The following is a 20,056-nucleotide window of genomic DNA, read 5'->3' as shown; positions in this document are numbered from 1 at the left end:
GGCCTGACAATCAGGCGAGACACGCTGAAGAAGTTCTGCACAAGTCAGAGCCCCCAGTGCTCGCTACTCACTTTACATTACCTGAGCCCAACTTCTGCTTAAGTAATCGAGCCGTTTGATCATTTATGAAAGTTCATATTGGGCTGACAGCCACTGTGTCCGGCATAGAGAGCCGTGATGGACCCTCGCCATCTATACCAGTTCAAGCAGTGCACTCTAAATACCCGCATACCCGTTGGCTTTGTTCACCAGTGCTACTTCTACAATCTGGGTGCCACTGTGCCCCTTGACTTTATTCACCAGTGCTACTTAGACACTCTGGGTGCCACTATGCCCGTTGGCTTTGTTCACCTGTGCTACTTATACACTCTGGGTGCCACTATGCCCCTTGACTTTATTCACCAGTGCTACTTCTACAATCTGGATGCCACTGTGCCCCTTGGCTTTGTTCACCAGTGCTACTTCTACACTCTAAATGCCACTGTGCCACATTGGCTTTGTTCACCTTTACTTCTTCTGCATTCCAAACGCCACTGTGCCCCTGGATTTATTCACCATTGCTACTTATACACTCTGGCTGCCACTGTGCCCCTTGACTTTATTCACCAGTGCTACTTAGACACTCTGGGTACCACTATGCCCGTTGGCTTTGTTTACCAGTGCTACTTCTACACTCTAAATGCCACTGTGCCCATTGGCTTTGTTCACCAGTGCTACTTCTGCACTCTGAGTGCCACTATGCCCCTTGACTTTATTCACCAGTGCTACTTATACACTCTGGGTGCCACTATGCCCATTGGCTTTGTTCACCTGTGCTACTTCTACAATCTCGGTGCCACTGTGCCCCTTGGCTTTGTTCACCAGTGCTACTTAAACACTCTAAATGCCACTGTGCCACATTGGCTTTGTTCACCTTTACTTCTTCTGCATTCCAAATGCCACTGTGCCCCTGGATTTATTCATCATTGCTACTTATACACTCTGGGTGCCACTGTGCCCCTTGGCTTTATTCACTTGTGCTACTTCTGCACACTCTGCACTTGACATTAGAAGTGCTATAAGAAAGTTGTACGACTTGAACGCTGGCATAGTTCATTCCTGAGAAAAATGGGAGTTACAGTAAATGGCCCAGGGGCGAGCCAATGTAGCCACAGTGGTTGCTAAAAGGTGAAATGTTCAAAAGGCATCATGCAGAGTGTGGGACCCTGATATCATTCTTTTATAAAACCTTTACCTATCATTCATATAAAACATCAATACCCTGTCCGAAAAAAAGATAAACAAAAAAGAACCCCTCAAAAAGATTCTTTGGCTAAGTGTCCATCTTGGCATGAAGTTCTGCCAGTGTCCATCCACCCTGAGTGTTCCAGACAGCCCTACTCTGAGGTGTCCAAGTCAGTCAAGGGGGAACTCGCAGGGGTTCTTCCTCTTGGCTCTGGCTGCTTGGTAGACCCTGATAAAGTCCTTGTAGCGAGGAGCACAGCCCAGCCAGGCCTCACCAAAGTGCTCCGTTCCAGTGAAGAGAAAGAGCCCGTTGCCCTGCCTCACCTGGCACTGCAGGAGGGTCTTGAGCGAGCCCTGCCACTCCCCGCTGGCAGCCTCCTGTTGAAAGACGCCGCTCTTCTGTCTGTACAGGTGCTCCGCCGCCACACTCACTTCAGAGAGCTGCTGGCTGATGTGGTGGGAGACCCTGCGGATGAAACCCCTGGCCACTGCCAAGGAGAGACGGATTAGTCACAAGATAACTGATGTCGGGTTAGATAAATGGTGCCCTCATGAGGACGCTCACTCCTGCCTCACATCTCCTGAGGGTCTAAAGCTGAATTAAGCAGGGCTAGCAAACCGGTGGATTATTGAGTACAAACTCTTATCTCTTTAAAAGGTTGTGTCTGATGCCGTCACGTAACGCTGTGCTGTGTGATCCTGAAATGGCAAATAAAACATGGATGGGACATGAAGAAACAAAACTGAATTAACATGTCCAGTTAACCTAGAGGGCCAGCTAGAAGCAGTCGATCAATATTTTGGTCAGGAAGAAAACCATTAGGCTTCATTATGAAAAGCCAACTTGGATTCCATAATAAAATTCTACTTATATTTGAAAGGCAAAAATTGGATTTGTAAAATCGTACGTGCATCACGTCACGCCAGGTTCCTTTATAAATCAAAAATGAACTTAAAACTCAGTGCTGGCGGACGTGCACTTTTAGTCACTTCCGGTCTCCTCCCACCTTAAAATATGCAAATTTTGAATATTCATGATCTAATTACCATATACACTCACTGGCCACTTTATTAGGTACTCCTGTTCAACTGCTTGTTAATGTAAATATCTAATCATCCAATCACAGGGCAGCAACCCAATGCATTTCAGCCTGCAGACATTGATGACCTGCTGAAGTTCATCATAATGGGGACGAAAGGTGACTGAAGTGACTTTGAATGTGGCATGGATGTTGGTGCCAGACGGGTATTTCACAAACTGCTGATCTACTGGGATTTTCATGCACAATCATCTCTGGGATTACAGAGAATGATTTGTGTGCAGTACAGTCCAGTGGATCGAGACTGTTATTTTAAAATGGGCTCATCAAGAGCATGGGGACAGAGTTGGAAACTTGTTAAGGGTACATTTCACACAAACAAAGAATGATAGACACTTGGAATAAGTGACCAAGTAGTGTGGTAGACAGTAAGTCTTTAGGGACTTTCAAAACTCGACTTGATGTTTTTTTTGGAAGAAATAAGTGGATAGGCCTGGCGAGCTTTGTTGGGCTGAATTGAATGGCCTGCTCTCGTCTAGAGTGTTCTAATGAAAAAGTGGAAAATATCCAGAGCCCCACTCCATTGAGGAGGACATCACTTTATCTTACACATCAGTGATAACACCTGGTTACAATTAGGGGTCATCTGACGCGAGTCGAGTAAACCAGCTCATAAAAACCTGCAATCCAATTGGCTACGGAATCGCAATTAAGGCAATTAACATTACGCGTATGCAGCAAGCGTCATCACAAACTCAGTATTGAGACGACATGTCCGTTAACTGAGATATAATTAGGAATGGGACTGACGCGTCTTCAAAATTTTCAATGAAAGTAGATTGCGTTCACTTTATTATCCTGCTCTCTGTAGTTGCTGAAATGCCAACACTAAAAAAGTCTAATATTAATAATAATAAGAAGAAGAATCTCTCTATTATAATAAAAAAATCTTGGGAAGAGAGACGAGACTTTTTCAGAGAGATACTTTCACGTTCCGCGAGACAAGACTTTGTGCCAAGAGATTTAACCACGCCAGGGGCCGGAAATAAAAGACAAAGAGTAGATGACAAAGCAGAACGTCGTAAAGAATTCAGAAATGTTGGCGTGATACACATGCAGAGCAGGTCAGAGATAATGGAAAGTTCTAAAATTCGAAAGTCTCAAGAGAAGGATAGTAAAGATCTCATTAGCGGAAACAAATGGAAATTATTACTCGGTGAAATAACGGAGCAGCGAAAAGAGATCGAATATATTGTTCAGATTTAAACTTTAAGTCGGAGACTTGTAGATCGTCTAATTGGTGTTGCCATCAGGCACAAGTAGTGTTTCTTCTCAATGAAGAGACGTATCTGCGAGAATGAAAAGATTTGTTGTTTGGTGAAAGTGAAATCCCGCGAGAGAAAATGTCAAGCCTCATGAGACCAGATCGATGGATCTTGTTGTTTTAGGGTCCCCTGATACAGAAAGCATTGATATCTCGATGATGGGTGTGTGTCTGTCTGTGTGTCACAGTTTCTTGAGGACAGTCTAGAGCTAAAATGCTTAGCTGGAAAAATACGAAACTTAAGTCTGATATGAGATGACGATGTGTTTTGGAGCTAAATTGTGCGAGAGAAAAAGGCTCTCTAGAGGAACCCTCAAATACTGTAATTCTGCAATTAATTAGGAATTCTTGTCATCAATTGCTATTGTAATGACCTATTTTATGATCAGAAAGATCAGCATCAGAGTGGTAAATAATTACTGAAATGTTATAGTTTGGGTAACTCGGTTCCTAGGGTGCAAAGCCTACTGACGCTCAAGTCCAAATTTTTTAAATTATCTTAATACATAATTCGCCTGCCTCCTCACTCACTCACTCACTCACTCACTCACGTCCGTCCGAAGCCGAATGTGCAGTCGCCTTCTGCGCAGCTGCCCGAAAAACCTTAAGAGATTGACATCCAACCCCAACATCGCGGCAGGCGGCGGATTTACGGCTGCAAAAATTCAAAGAGAATGGCGACTTCGATTAAAGCTCTAGAGGCCTGAAAGGCGATTTCGACTACAGCTCGAGGCCTAATTACACATTCTGATTCAATTACACATTCATTCAATACACCTATATCAGGTTTGTGGTGCTTATACTTATTACTATTCCATATTGTACTGGAACATTCATCATTCAATATTATACTATAGGCCTGGAAAATTCATCAACTAACAGTACAAGCCCGTACAGTAATGAGTAAAGCGGACTACAGTCAGTACAAAACAACTTCTTCGTTACTTATCATTTGTTCTTCATACACTGCTGACACAAACTCGTTCCCGTTTCATCTTACGTTGTTAAAACGGGCTCTTTGTCTAGTCGTATATAAATGTCCTGTGCGTGCACATGGGGATTAGTGTAAGGCAGTGTTATTCAATAGGCGGCCCACGGGCCAGAACCGGCCCATCAGTCATTTTGGACCGGCCCACTGACTACATACCTCTTAATAAATTATTTATTAAATAGCTGCGACTTAACTGTAAGCGCGACAGTTTACAACATTTTGCGACATTTTACGGGACGTCGCGCAGCTGTTTTCGCTCTTGATGTTTAAAACAGCGGGAACATGTCACATTCAAAAGAGAAGAGACGCAAGGTTGACAGCGAAAATAGAAAATTTAACAACGAGTGGACTGATAAGTATGCACACATACAAAATGCTGAGGGAAAACCCATGTGCCTTGTCTGTCTTGTCATTTGCTCGGTTAATAAAGAATACAATGTGCGGAGGCACTTCACTAACTTTGATAATGAATATCCCCCCGGACTCAGAGGCTCGACAGACAAAAATAAAGACACTGACTCAAAACTACCAGCGAAGTTGTGTGGTTTTCACCCGAACCTGCAGTTTGCAGCAGAAAGCTACAACAGCATCTCTCCGAATCGCATGGATACTGACTAAAAATAAAAGATCATTTACAGATTCTGAAACAGTAAAAGAATGCATACAAGCTGCTGTCGAGGAGGTGGTAACGGATGAAAAAGTGAAAGAGCAAGTTATATCTTCGATTAAATCACATTGTCCCAGAGATGTTCCCAAACATGAAAAAATTGGCCATGTGTGAGTTAACAATGTTTGGATCAACATATACATGTGAATCATCCTTCTCTCACATGAATGCCATAAAAACAGACAATCGGATCTCCTTGACAAATGAGCATCTGCATCATTGTTTGTGGATTGCTGTCACCTCATATGAACCTAACTTTTCTCGTCTTGCCCAGTCAATGAAGTGTCACTTTTCTCGTCATTAGAGAGAGATCAAAATGTCCTGTAGTATGAAGACTAGACACACTTTTGTTTCCTTTTATATGCTTTAAAAGTTTGTGTTTTCATTCAAAGTTATGTTTGTTCTTATTTGCACATTATGATATTGCTATTACTGTTTATGTGAGTTTGTGACTGTGATATTTGCACAAAAAGAAATTGTAATTACTGTGTTCTAGGCTTTATTTTATTTAAGCAAAAAGCAAATACTGTCACTGTGAGTTTATGACTCAGATTTCTGTTAAAACTAAAGCTGGCTATGTTTTGCAGTTTTTATTATTTGCACTAGAAGCCAGCGGTTAATTCTAATGCCATTTGACTCATTTAAATAAAAATGTTGAAAATGCAGTGGTGCTTTGTATTAATGGTACAATACAAGAAATACAGGGAAATGTGCGGCCCACTGGCAAAAGCCGTATGACAATTTGGCCCAATGAAAAATCTAATTGAATACCACTGGTTTAAGGAAACAGATGACTGTAATAACCTGCCACCCCAGGGGTTGGCGCTGTGGTTTAATGCCTTCTCTCTTCCACCCTCGACAGAAAAGAAGCCTAACGCCACACCAGTGCTGACGTCACCTCCGCTGTCCGCCCTCCCCTTCCGGTCGATGACCTACATATTCAAGAGGGCCACCAATCTAGGCAGTCCTGTCCAGATCTGATTTGGCATCTAATATACCGGGTGCTGCTCCCCAACTCTGTACCTTTGACTCCTCATTTACAGTATGATTTGTTTTTTCATTTGATATGGCAGCCCCTTTTTGTGGAATAGCTGCACCATATGGTCCATGGCAAATCCGGCAATAGAAAGTTTCTGCGGTGCTCCCATCCCCATGCTTTAATTTGCGTAATGGTTACGTGAGCCCTGCTAAGCCGCTTGTGCCCTGGACCGAACACAAACCGTGAACTGACCGAACATGTTTTTTTTTTTTCTTGGTGATGCAGTAAGACAATTGGGCTCCCCGGAGAACTCGACCCTCGACCACGGAGAGCACGTGCCGTTTGCGCACAGCCAATGACTGCGCGAATTCAAATCATGGCAGCTGACCGTGCAGCTGCGCGCACAGTCCGTGTCACCCATCAATAGCAGGGCCTATTTTATTTATTTATTTACTGTTATTTACATCAGACAAACACATTCATTGTTGCGTATAACTGCTCGCGTAAGCCGGCTTCATCAGATCGTCCGTATTTAGCTTCTGGCTGCCGATCCTGACACGCCAGCTTTAACTGCCTCATTACCGTCCAGTGTAATAAAAAGGAACTTCCGGCGTAATTCAGTTTCTAAGAAGGACGGGGCGCAATGAGGCTGAACAGATGTCCCCATCCCGGCTGTCACACAAGTCCATAATTGCGTGCGGTCAGCTCGACTGAATGGAGGTCCTCTTTGCTGGAAGTCCCGCTCGAGAAACTCCTTTTCTCTGCCTGCGCCATTTACACTTTCATTAGCCAGCGATTTTCTCTAATCAAAAAGTCAATGATAGTGATTCGTGAGCTCGGGGCACACAAGTCAGCCCATCAATAGCGCCGGCTCAAAGAGCTTATTTCTTCTGGTCTGTTGGTGCTTTCAGCCTTGAGGGCCCCTATTGTGCAGGCAGGGGCCCCCACATCTGTTAGTCTCTAGTGCAGCAGGATTGCCTTTTTGCCGCTAGCATTTGCTGGGAAATGATTGGGCCTTTGAAAAGCCAACAAAGAGCTTTATCGCATTAATTAGTTTTAAAGACCGAGAAGGGGGCGGAGGCGGTGCTGTGGGGGTGTTGGGGGAAATGCACTCTTGAGGCTGAATGACAGGCAGCGATGACTCAGTGCTTAGTGCTCTGCCAGGCACACGTGTGCTGTGCTTCGGCCGAAAATGCTGCAGATAAGACAATATTCGTTCCTTGATTGATTTGGGACAGGCATCGGCCCACCGCGACTCGGAATGGACCTTTAAATTCTGTTAGTAAACCGCTGAATTGACTCGTAACTATTCCAAGTGTATCTATGAAAACTGCGCTCTTGGAACACTAGCGGGGTCTTACTGCGTGTTGCCCAATGTGTGCAGATCTACCAGACCAAACCTCTAAATTAAGTACAAAAAAACCACCACAAATGCCAGGCAGGAACTCATTCTCCGCTCGTTCTCGATTAAGATTCGCTAGTCGACCAAAGCTGCGAGTGTTTGGGTCTCATTAGACTTCGAATCCCTCGCCCCCATCACCACCCGCGGCGAACTCGTCACGTGCGCTCTCTTTACACTGCTAGCTCACCATCACCGAATGCGCTTAACTTTAAAGTTTGTCCTCGTCGCTTGTTAACGTTGTTCATTTTTACAGTCACTCAGACGTTGGATGATTATGCGATGGGCATCTTTAAGCCTCCTAAATAAATAACCGTACATACACAATAATGTAATGCAATGCAGTTCACAAACACAGGAGTCGGAATAAACCTCAGAGTGGGGAAAACATTAACCGTGGAAGTGCATGGCGCTCGATGATGACCACTCACAGGGGTCCGTACAGAATGGGCATCCAAACCAAACGGCACTTCTTTGGGAATGCGAGACAAAAAACGGAATACGAGGAAGAAAACACACAAGACACATGCAGATGTCATGTAGACACCGGGGACTGTCAAACCGAGGACGATGGGTCCCGAGAAGTATGCAGGAAATACTAACCACTAGATGCTTAATAATAATAATAATAATAATGTCTGAATTAGCTTAAGCCATATTAATTCGGGGTGTTCATAAGAAACACAATTACGAGTCTTCATGAGGTAGAAAAAATGTAATAAAGAAGAACAGTGGCGTCAGATATTCGAAATATTAAATCGTGACCTTCAATTAAGATATCTGAAGTCTAAATACCCTCGACTGTTAACAGAGAATCGTCATTTTTGGACCTCTGAAAGGGGGCTATACACTGTGAAAAATAAATCTTGCATGTGTGAAAAATCCATCTATCTATTTTCCAACCCGCTGAATCCGAACACAGGGTCACGGGGGTCCGCTGGAGCCAATCCCAGCCAACACAGGGCACAAGGCAGGAACCAATCCAGGGCAGGATGCCAACCCACCGCAGGACACACACAAACACACCCACATACTAGGGCCAATTTAGAATCGCCAATCCACCTAACCTGCATGTCTTTGGACTGTGGGAGGAAACCCCCGCAGACACGGGGAGAACATGCAAACTCCATGTCGAACCCGGATCTCCTTACTGCGAGCACTGCGCCACCCTGTGTGAAAAATAATAAAAAATAGCTAACTATATGCAAAATAATCATTACTTTAATTAATAAAAATGGGTTTTACCCTTTTAATTTATTATTTAATTCTAATCCAATAAAAAATAAGAATAATGTTAACTTATTATTTTTTTTAAAATGTAAACATTTTTTATAACTTATTCTAAGTAAAAAAAACTATACTGTGAATTGAACACATTTAAGGTAAGTTAAATTTAATGACACTGCATTTCCTCTCAAATCGATTTCTTGGTCTTTTCAACAACGCATTCCGCTGTAACGTTTATCCATAATACGAGTTATTTTACTACGAATGTGTAAGTATAAAGCATATTAATTCCGTAATGAATAACTCGTATTTCATTTCGTTAAGTTACAGACGTGAGCAGTTGTTGTTTTCACGAAACCTTTCCCTTCATGTGGGAAGCATGGCGAACAAGGTAGCGTCTTTTTAACAACCTACCTAGTTGGTTTACTTTAAAAAGCAAGCTCATTTCCCGGACAGTTACATATGTTCATATATATTTTTACCGTTTAAAACTACTATTTTACACAGAAAAAGAAAATGACACTTTGAGATAAGTTTGAGAACGACATGGCGTTTGTCCTAACCTGTAAACAACATAAAAAGACGTTTGCCTGACCGTTATTTAATTAGCATAGGTAATGTATTTTCTGCTTAATTTTTAACACTGTGATTTATTTAGCGATGTTTGATTAACTATACGTCCTATTTTATTTCAGGATTTTCGCTATCGCATACTGAAAAGCAGTGGAAAAGGCGGCCATTGATTTAAGCAGATCTGCTGGCGTCAATGCAGGACGTGTTTGAAGAGCGGCATCTGCCTCAGGATTTCACTCTCAGACATTTGCTTTAATTTTTACCTTTGAAAATATAACTCTGTTGTTGTGAGTATCTGGGTATGTTCAAATAAATAAAGATATATGGAATTTTAGCATTTATTTGTTATACAGTCATTACTGTCCAGTGTTGAATTATTACTCATTTTTTTTGAGTAATTCAAATGAAAATCGGAGTTACTGTAAATAAAAATATTTTGCCACTACCAGGGCCGGATTAAGGGCTTTGGGGGCCCGTAGCACATTTCAAATTTGGGGGCCCTTTTGGTCTGCATCATCTGAAGTTTAGATTCTGAACAGTTCAAACCGGACTAAATAATTATTTTACTCTCGATTATAATAAGAATCTTATAATATTTATGTGAATTTTATGTGTAGGGCCCCTAAAGTTTTGTTGTGTAAGAAATTTACAGTTTAAAAACGTAAAGAAAATATTTTTAAAGACCAGTTTTTCAATGCTACACTTTTTCATTAAATATTGGGTCCACCATTTGGGGGCCCGTAGCATATGCTACATGCGCCTATTGGTTAATCCGGCACTGGCCACTACTTATATTTAATCAAACTCATTTATTTTAGGTAAATTTGAGTAAATTAATAAATTAAGTTTACTCAATGGTGCAGTATATTAAATATACTCAAAAATATTGCTTGTAATTTGTTGCCTTATTTTTTTTTTTTTTTCCATCTTCAGGGTGAGGGCAAGGACTACCGGTAAAGAATGAAATGTCAAAAATATGATCATATTTATGACTGGCAACCTCGAAGTAGCATAAAAGGACACTCCACAGGCCTGTATCACATTATTTCGAAGTTTTCTGTAAAGGAGTAACTTTGACTCCTCATATCCCGTGCAGAGAGTGAATGGGTCTGAATGATTTCCGGATCCTTCAGCAAATATGATTATTTTAAGTTAAATGAATGTAAACATGTTAATTTATTATTTGAGTGCACAATTAAGAATTAAACCATTATGTAAAATCCAAGCTGTCAAAATAAAAACGGCGGACTGCAAATTAGTCAAGCAAGCAGGGTAAAGCGTAGCAAATGCATCCATCCTTTCTCGATTCTAAGATGACCGTGTGTGCCAAAACCTTTAAGTTAACAGTAAATGTGCTTTAGTTTTTACTTAGTTTGAACTTGAAGGTGGTGTTCGTTCTAACACAGATAACGGAAGATTCTGTTCCAACCGTAGAAGTTAAAGTTAAGGGAATGTTCTTAATGCTCAGCTCTGTGTAACATGAGGGCAGCTCTTATAGCTGAAGTTTGAGAGAAGCATAAACTGTTGGCCAGATCGGAGTTTTACGTACGTGTGGTGAATGAGAGAACATAAAGAAACTTTAAGAAATGGAACCTGAATAGCTACGCCACAAACGGGTACCATAGACAAGAAGCTTCTTCTTCATTTTCATATGTGTACTAGTTGGTTACCCCCTACTTGCTTCGCTTGCTACACACCTGCCACTTCATGTTGTGAAGAGCGGGCAAAGGAGATGCGGTCGCTCCTTCGAAACCCCCTCTTAAACAGTCATACAATGGGAAACAAATAGTTTTTTTTTTTACCTCCTCTTTGCTCAATCAGCTGCTGCCGTGCCGTGTGATCTGCATCTTGTGCAGCACTTCGAACATTCGTACAACAGCTGTCTTTGTCATCTACTCTTTGTCTTTTATTTCCGGCCCCAGGCGTGGTTACATCTCTTGGCACAAATTCTCATCTCGCAGGACGTGAGTTCCTGATATTTTTTAGTTTATACTTTTTAGGTATCTGAAAATCTAACAACGTCACATTAAAGTTCGATAAATTCTGAAAAGAACGATACCAAACATACATGTAAGTTTTAAAATAAGCCCGATTTAAAGGGTGACATAATATCATTGCACTTTTAGGTTTAGGATTTTATATAGAGAGAGCAGATTATTAACCTTTTTCCTTACTTTTTGTGTGAACTGTTTGCTTTGAGTGTAATCAAAATCTTTAAAATGAAGACACTTGGATTGTGGAGTTTTTTGGTAGGACGAGTCCTGCTACTGCTGAAATGCATTTCTGGTGGCTGCATATGACAATTTTTGAACAGTTTGGAAATCTTTTAGAAACGCAGCTACAATTACATAAAACCAAGACCTATCCCAACAGTGTTAGTGCGATTTGGTAGAAGAGCCCATCTTGCTCGTGCACCCTGGACCACCGACCCGTCACACACACACCCCTCTTTCAGACTACAAGGGCAGACCACCACTAGCCCAGGATTGGCACTCAGTTGCTAGAAGTGGCGAGGCGCTAGGCCTGATGTCTATGCGCTCAAAATGATTCTAACTAGCAATAAGGAGTTGTGGAAAATGAAGGTGGGCATCTCAATTCGTGTGGGCCACAAGCCCAGCAAAGCTTTTAAGGACCCCCAATCCCATTTGTATAGCACTCATCACTGAGGACAGGCTCAAAGTTCTGACCTAAATACCCAACCATAATCAAGTAGGCCTTTACAAGGATACCTACCAAAGTCGCTGCTGCAGATGGCCATCAGCAATTCAGTGTTGTTACAAGGCCGGCAGACTTCTGCAGAGGAAGAAAGAGAAGAACAGAAGAGCATGAGTGACGTGACTGGAAAAGAGAAGGGAAGTGACTCCTGGCACAATGGCACCTGATGTGAAGATCCCTGCCCAGCACCACGTGCACTTCATCTGTGAGCTGCTGCAAGTCACTCTGGCTTATAAAGATGGACATTTCATGTTGTCATAAAACTGTCCTGCCATGATGTCACCTGGCCAGTTACCACTGTGACGCTACACCGATGTGCCCTGTATGTTGTTTTCAGTCATTGACGGAGCTGTTTGTCATCCGTATAATGCCAAATGACTTCCCAGTCACAAAATAATTCCGGTCCTGGTCCTCACAGGTCACGAAGCTGTCCGGTCCAAGAAGGTCAACAGGCTTTTCCCACATGAGTTGTCCATCCCCAGGTAGCCCTAATGGTTAATTGATTTTTAAATATTTAAGTTAGAGTACACCAACAGTCACCAAGAAATGTCCACTAGTGAGCTGTCAGAGACATTGGTCACGACGCTAAATGTGACTGGTGGATAAAGCGACCACTGACTTTCTGAAGAGGCAAACTGCAGGGCGGGTATTTTTTGCAGGCCTCCTTGCTGTTCACCATCTGACTTGCTTCTCCATCGAATCCTGACAATGGCTTCCCAGAAAGGTCCTCTAGTGTCACACCGCCGGCCCGGATCTCTGCGGCTTTCGACAATTCGCCTTTTTTTATTCTCTTGGAGGGTCGCCGCCAGGGACATGCGGTCAGGGGAGGCGGGAGCCTCACCTGTCATTATGAAAAGTAAAAATACTAATAATGATAGTATAAAATAAAATGTGTCCACTGGGCTGTGCTATTAATTTGTTTTCTGTATGATTCCAATGGCTTTGATCATTTTTATAGTCATAAATCACTGAACTGGCGCATTTCCTGTTCAAATTCGGGGGAGAAACTCGCGACGAGCCTGACCTCGGACTGCGCTCTCCTCACACACTGCAGGGTTGATGCCTGTTGCTGTCTCTCTATATATAATGTTTATTAAACACCCTGACTTTCCACAGTCTGGCTAATATCTTTAATGAATGTGTGTGACGTATTTAGTCCTGCAGATCGGACATTAAACCGCAGTGAGAAAGCGCAAGATGAGGCAGACACTGTGATGGGAAGTTCGGATCATTTTACCGACTCGGACCTTTGAGTCTCGTTCAGCAAAATGAACGAATCCTTTTTCGAGTCATTTCGTTCATTTTAGCAAAATATAATTAAAATGTTACCTGTTAAATGTTACCCTAACACATCTACTGCTTACACAAATGTTGATCACACTACAAACAAGACAAAACTATAATGCTATAAGAAACAGAAAATATTAATTCATTGTTTACCTGGGTCTTTAGTCTGTGATTCGCTCACCTCGCCTCTTATCTGACAAGTTTTCGGGTTTGAGTCGTTCGTTCATCACGTGACAGCCCAATTAGCTAACCAAGGCAGTCTGAGCCGGAAACAGAATTGATTAGTTCATCTCTCGAGACTTCGGGTTCGAGTCGTTCGTCCGTCACGTGACAGCCCCATAAGCTTAACCTATGCAGTCTGAGCCGGAAGGAGAATTGATTAATTCATTCCTCGAGTCTTTCGAGTCGTTCGTTCTTTTGTCACGTGACCACTTACCGGCTCAGTACCTCAGTCAAATACTAACGTAAAATTCCATTTGTTGTATGTTGGATCATATTTAGAAACTATCATAAAATTATCAAAAATATCTAAAACGCATTTTCTTATAAATAAAAAAAGGTCTGTCAATTTCTGTCACTATGATTTTGTTACTGTTTCTTGAGGATCACTCCCACGAGACGACTCGTTCTTCCCGAGTCACATTAAAGATTCGTGAACGAATCGCTCAAGAACGACCCATCACTGGCAGATAGTACCATGCCGGCCTGAAGGGGGCGCATGTGAGCCCAGCAGGTACTCGTTGCTGTTCTACGCAGAGACTCTCCGCGCCGATTAAGTCAGCGATATCAGAAAGTCAAGTGCGCTGCAGCGCTCCGTTTATTTGTATTTATTTGTTTGTTTCGACTGACTGCCAAAACGGAAGATTCATAGCAGTAGTACCGTGTTAGCCATATATTAATACAGGAGAAAGTAGGGTGAAATTACACCCTTTATTGGTTAACTAAATAGTTTACAAATGCAAGCTTTCGAGGCAGCTAAGACCCCTAAACCGGAAGCTTTCGAGGCAGCTAAGACCCCTTCATCATTTAGTTTGCCAACAAAAGGTGTCATTTCTCCTGTATCAAAACGGAAGATTAAGATTTTTAAAACTAAAGGAGAACTTCTGCAAGAAAGTGACGGAGATTTTCGTGGAGAAGGTTGGGCGCATGAACTTCATTTACAAATAAAGGTAAGGCCATAAACGGTTTACAATTTTATAAAAAAAAAATGGGTTCAGACTAAGAAAAAAACAATCCAATATTTAAAAAATAATTTACACCTTAAATAAAATATTCTTTTGTTTTACTTGTTGTCCTTTTGTTGAACGGTCTACTGTATATTAAAATTGATTAAAGCATCAGAATTAAAAGCTTTTAAAAACAACTATATCTTAATTAAGGCCAAAATTGAAATTCGTTTTTTTTTTTTTGGTACACCACTCTATACTTTCATTTGTTTTGACTGAGTCTGAATTGTGGAATTGCAACAGCAAATTTAAAACACATGGAGGGTGAGGAGCAAATGCGCTCTCTCTCTCACACCGCTATAAATGTAAAGTTCTTTCGTAGCCAAACATGTGCCTTAGCTATGTGTGTGTAAAGAATGCTGATGAGATATAAGACATAACCAGTAGGCAATGCGCAGGCTGCCAGCTGATTAGTGAATAAGCTACACTTAAGGGTTCATATATTTGTAAATCGGACTATGAAGGAGTCAGTGCCTCACCAGCCATGAACGTCACTGGTCGCCGTGTTGTTCAGAACTCACCCTTGACTCCCACCGGGAAGCCGTGCGCTTCTCAACGGGGAAGAGGAGGCTCAGCACGGCGGCGTTCAAGCGCTGGCCGATCATGAACTTTCACGAAGGCTTTAGAGCCGCCTGAGACACCTGACTAGAGGACGACGGGAAGAATTTACGGACGAAGATCTGATTGGCCGAAGTAAAAGACACAAAGTGCACGACCTGCACCAAAATCCTCCTTTACCGCACTTCACAGATTCAGGTGCGCCAAATCCATTTCTGAAGCTGGAATGTCTGGACCACAAACCTTTCCACGAGATATCAGATTTAGTGAAAATAATAAAAATAAATAAATAAATAAATGAAAGGATGGGTAACATTAAGCTTACAGTTGTTCATATGGAAAAAGACATGCAGGTTATTCTTGTAGTCTACTTGCTATTAACAATAAGAAGCCAAATAAGTAGACAAATATTACAAATAAACAATACAATAATAAATAAAAAATACTACAAGAATAAACTGTTTTCAGATACTCATAACTGTAAACCTACTTTAGCCCACCCCTATCTATCTATTAGATAGTGCCTTTCACATCTATCTATCTATCTATCTATCTATCTATCTATCTATCTATTATATAGTGCCTTTCACATCTATCTATCTATCTATTATATAGTGCCTTTCACATCTATCTATCTATCTATTATATAGTGCCTTTCACATCTATCTATCTATCTATCTATTATATAGTGCCTTTCACATCTATCTATCTATCTATCTATCTATCTATCTATCTATCTATCTATTATATAGTGCTTTTCACATCTATCTATCTATCTATCTATCTATCTATCTATCTATCTATCTATCTATCTATCTATTATATAGTGCCTTTCACATCTATCTATCTATCTATTATATAGTGCTTTTCACATCTATCTATCTATCTATCTATCTATCTATCTATCTATCTATCTATCTATCTATCTATCTATTATATAGTGCCTTTCACATCTATCTATCTATCTATTATATAGTGCCTTTCACATCTATCTATCTATCTATTATATAGTGCCTTTCACATCTATCTATCTATCTATCTATCTATCTATCTATCTATCTATCTATCTATCTATCTATCTATTATATAGTGCCTTTCACATCTATCTATCGATCTATTATATAGTGCTTTTCACATCTATCTATCTATCTATCTATCTATCTATCTATCTATCTATCTATCTATCTATCTATCTATCTATCTATCTATCTATTATATAGTGCCTTTCACATCTATCTATCTATCTATTATATAGTGCCTTTCACATCTATCTATCTATCTATCTATCTATCTATCTATCTATCTATCTATCTATCTATTATATAGTGCCTTTCACATCTATCTATCTATCTATCTATCTATCTATCTATCTATCTATCTATCTATTATATAGTGCCTTTCACATCTATCTATCTATCTATCTATCTATCTATCTATCTATCTATCTATCTATCTATCTATTATATAGTGCTTTTCACATCTATCTATCTATCTATCTATCTATCTATCTATCTATCTATCTATCTATCTATCTATCTATCTATTATATAGTGCCTTTCACATCTATCTATCTATCTATCTATCTATCTATCTATCTATCTATCTATCTATCTATCTATCTATCTATCTATCTATCTATCTATTATATAGTGCCTTTCACATCTATCTATCGATCTATTATATAGTGCTTTTCACATCTATCTATCTATCTATCTATCTATCTATCTATCTATCTATCTATCTATCTATCTATCTATCTATCTATCTATCTATCTATCTATCTATCATATAGTGCCTTTCACATCTATCTATCTATCTATTATATAGTGCCTTTCACATCTATCTCTCTATCTATTATATAGTGCCTTTCACATCTATCTATCTATCTATCTATCTATCTATCTATCTATCTATCTATCTATCTATCTATCTATCTATCTATCTATCTATCTGTTTCCTGTATTCGATTTTGTGGATTTTGAGTGACATCTTGCTTTGTCTTGAGGTTCCTGAGTTTTAGATTTTGTGTTGGGACTTATCTGCTGTGCATTGCCTTTTAGGGCTCTCCTTTGGGCCTCTTTTTGTTCGTTGAACCCTTTCTTTGTATTTTGCTATTTTTGCTAATAAACCTTTCACTTATTAAGATTCTTTGTTTGCACTTTTACTACAGGCTGAGGGTTTATGGTTATCCCTTCCTTTGTTGGCTTCTATTGTATTTTTGTGACGTTTGTCGTCATTTTGCCAGCTTCCCATTTTTGGGCCTGCTCCAGCGGAAGCCAGCAGGTAGTATTAGGGGTCCTGGCTGACTTCAGGTGAGCCTCTGCTGGTCAGACCAGTTAGGATGCTGGCCAGCTCCCTTGCTTATTTTAGGCTGCTCCATTTCATGAGCGATGTTCACATCTTACCTTCCAGCATGGCGTCTTTGACAAGAGTAGGTGCTGGGGTGCCACTGCTCAGCAGCTCGTACTGGAAGCCCACTGTGCGCCGGCTGATGTCCTGCTGAGGGCTGGCTTGCAGAAACACTGCGGCCTGTTGCGGGCGTTCGACGCTGAAGCAGTACACTTGCCCCAGCCAGCTGGCCTCTTCATTAACCAGCAGCTCCAGCTTCCCGGCTCTCTCGATGTAGATGTTGGCACCCCTGGAGTTTCGATACGGTTTGATACAGACGGTGGCTGGCCGTGATGTGGACAGGTTTGGCTCTAGGGCAATTCGGATGGCTTGGGTGGGGTACATCCATTCCACTGAGCCTTCAGTGCACCTCAGGCGGACCTGCTCCACCGTGTGAGAATGGGGCTCCCGGATCAACCCGCTTGGAAACAGAAAGGAAAAGCAATCAACAGACATGGCATTGTGAAGACATCCAGACATAAAGAAATCTATCATCCCTGTTAAGTGTAGTAAGCTGGTATGGTGGTGGGTGGGGGGAATGGCGGGTCCTGACCTCCATCCTAGATCACATGATCTAAAGAGGAAGACCCTTCCTTCACCCGGCCAAATGCTGCAGTTTTCAGGCTCAGCCTGTGGCTGCCAGGTTTCATTCCAACCAGTTTTCACACGGGGAAAACTAGGAGTGGTCCTGAAGAAGACCACTTCAGGGTACTGGAGTGCAAGACACGAGTTCATCACTTGGCACACAGACACACAAACACACTCAATTTAATGTCCCAAGCCATCTGGACAGCTTAACGTCAATATTGTGGTGGGGATTATCAACGTTCATCCTTTCACTTTACCTGTTTTTCCAGGTGAAAGATAACAACAAAGTGTGGACGAGTTTCTCTTCTGTCACGTTCACTTCCACTACACACACACACATACAGAGGCTATCCCAGCATGCACTGAGCACAAGGTAGGAACAATCCTTGGACAGAGCAGCACAGAGTGAGCACACACACACCACCTAACCTTCATGTCTCTGGACTGTGGGAAGAAAGCTGAACACCTGAAGCAAATGTGGACACGGGGAGAACAAACAAACTCCATGCACCTTCAGGACATGAGGCTACCACCGCACATATTAAATAACACAACACGGGAGAGAACTGAAAATCTAAAAGAGCAAATCAATGTAACCACAGACACAATTAAATGGTGCTTTGTTAAGCAATAGCGCTATACAAGGAACCACACCACCCAATGAAGAGCCCTAATGTTCCATTAAAGACATGTTGTTTGTAAGAGCGCACATTAAAGAGTCACGCTGTGTACAGTAACACAGGCTAAGGCCAGATTTCTTAATCTTCAGTATCTGACTAGATAGCCTACCAGACATGAAAGATTTCTGTTTTGTCCACATATTAGGAACCTTTTCAAACCTCAAAGAACCAACTTTATATTATGTATTTATATTCATCACATTTCGGTTCATTGCCTCTTCCAGATTTTGCCATTGGGCAAGAGATAAAGAGCAACGAAAACCAGGAGAAACCGCCTTAAAAAGAGCTTTTATCCAAAAGCAATCATGGCCCTGAACTCGGAATAAAACTGCTCCGTATCATTGTCCCAATGCGCAATAAAGACCTTAAGTCAACCAGTGCAATTTGTATATTTTGTAAAGTACTTTTATTACTATTCGGTTTGTTATTATTTTCTCTCTTGTTGTCTTTTTAACTCTTATGCCTCACACTGAGTCGACTGCACCTTCAACTTCGTTATTCCTTTGTAAAAGTGACAATGACAATAATTACCTATCTATCTATCTATCTATCTATCTATCTATCTATCTATCTATCTATCTATCTATCTATCTATCTATCTATCTATCTATCTATCTATCTATCTATCTATCTATCTATCTATCTATCTATCTATCTATATTATATAGTGCCTTACATATCTATCTATCTATCTATCTATCTATCTATCTATCTATCTATCTATCTATCTATCTATCTATCTATATTATATAGTGCCTTACACATCTATCTATCTATCTATCTATCTATCTATCTATCTATCTATCTATCTATCTATCTATCTATCTATCTATCTATAAAAAAGAAAAAAACCTTGAAATGGTTCATTCTCATGCAAGTGTTCTATGATGAACCACACAACCCAGTAAAGAGCCATAAACTGTCACTTAAGAAGCAGCATTTTCAAGAGTGAATGACATTTTACTGGATTGTGTGGCCATTGCTTGACAAAGGACTGTTTCATACGAGGAAAACTTTTCAGCACATGAAGTTGGTTCCTTGGGCTTTGAAAAGGTTATGTGCACAAAACAGAAATCTTTTAATGTCTAGTCAGATACTGAAGATTAAGAAACCTGGCCTTAAGAGTCCTTTTGAAATTACGAACCATTTGGTATTTCACAGATCTGTTACCATTTAGTCCTGGTTATTTA

The 20,056-nt window shown here is 41.0% G+C and overlaps 2 protein-coding genes across 2 annotated transcripts in view; both read right to left on the bottom strand.

The window, feature by feature from the left end:
• dgke (diacylglycerol kinase, epsilon) overlaps window positions 1-20,056 on the bottom strand; it is a 521,693-nt gene that overhangs the window by 427,286 nt on the left and 74,351 nt on the right.
• Window positions 1,376-20,056, bottom strand: part of LOC114665074 (meteorin-like protein) — a 25,577-nt gene continuing 6,896 nt past the window's right edge. Inside the window, exons 2-4 of the mRNA XM_028819451.2 lie at window positions 17,616-18,019; window positions 12,158-12,217; window positions 1,376-1,712 (exon numbers count right to left, since the gene is read on the bottom strand). Coding sequence (XP_028675284.2) covers window positions 1,396-1,712; window positions 12,158-12,217; window positions 17,616-18,019 — 781 coding nt within the window. The 3' untranslated portion in view covers window positions 1,376-1,395. The remainder of the gene's footprint in view (window positions 1,713-12,157; window positions 12,218-17,615; window positions 18,020-20,056) is intronic.

Source organism: Erpetoichthys calabaricus, chromosome 14 (assembly GCF_900747795.2).
Source record: "Erpetoichthys calabaricus chromosome 14, fErpCal1.3, whole genome shotgun sequence".
Classification (NCBI taxonomy): Eukaryota; Metazoa; Chordata; class Cladistia; order Polypteriformes; family Polypteridae; genus Erpetoichthys; species Erpetoichthys calabaricus.
The sequence above is the reverse complement of the archived record's forward strand: the minus strand, read 5'-3'. Positions and strand labels throughout refer to the sequence as shown.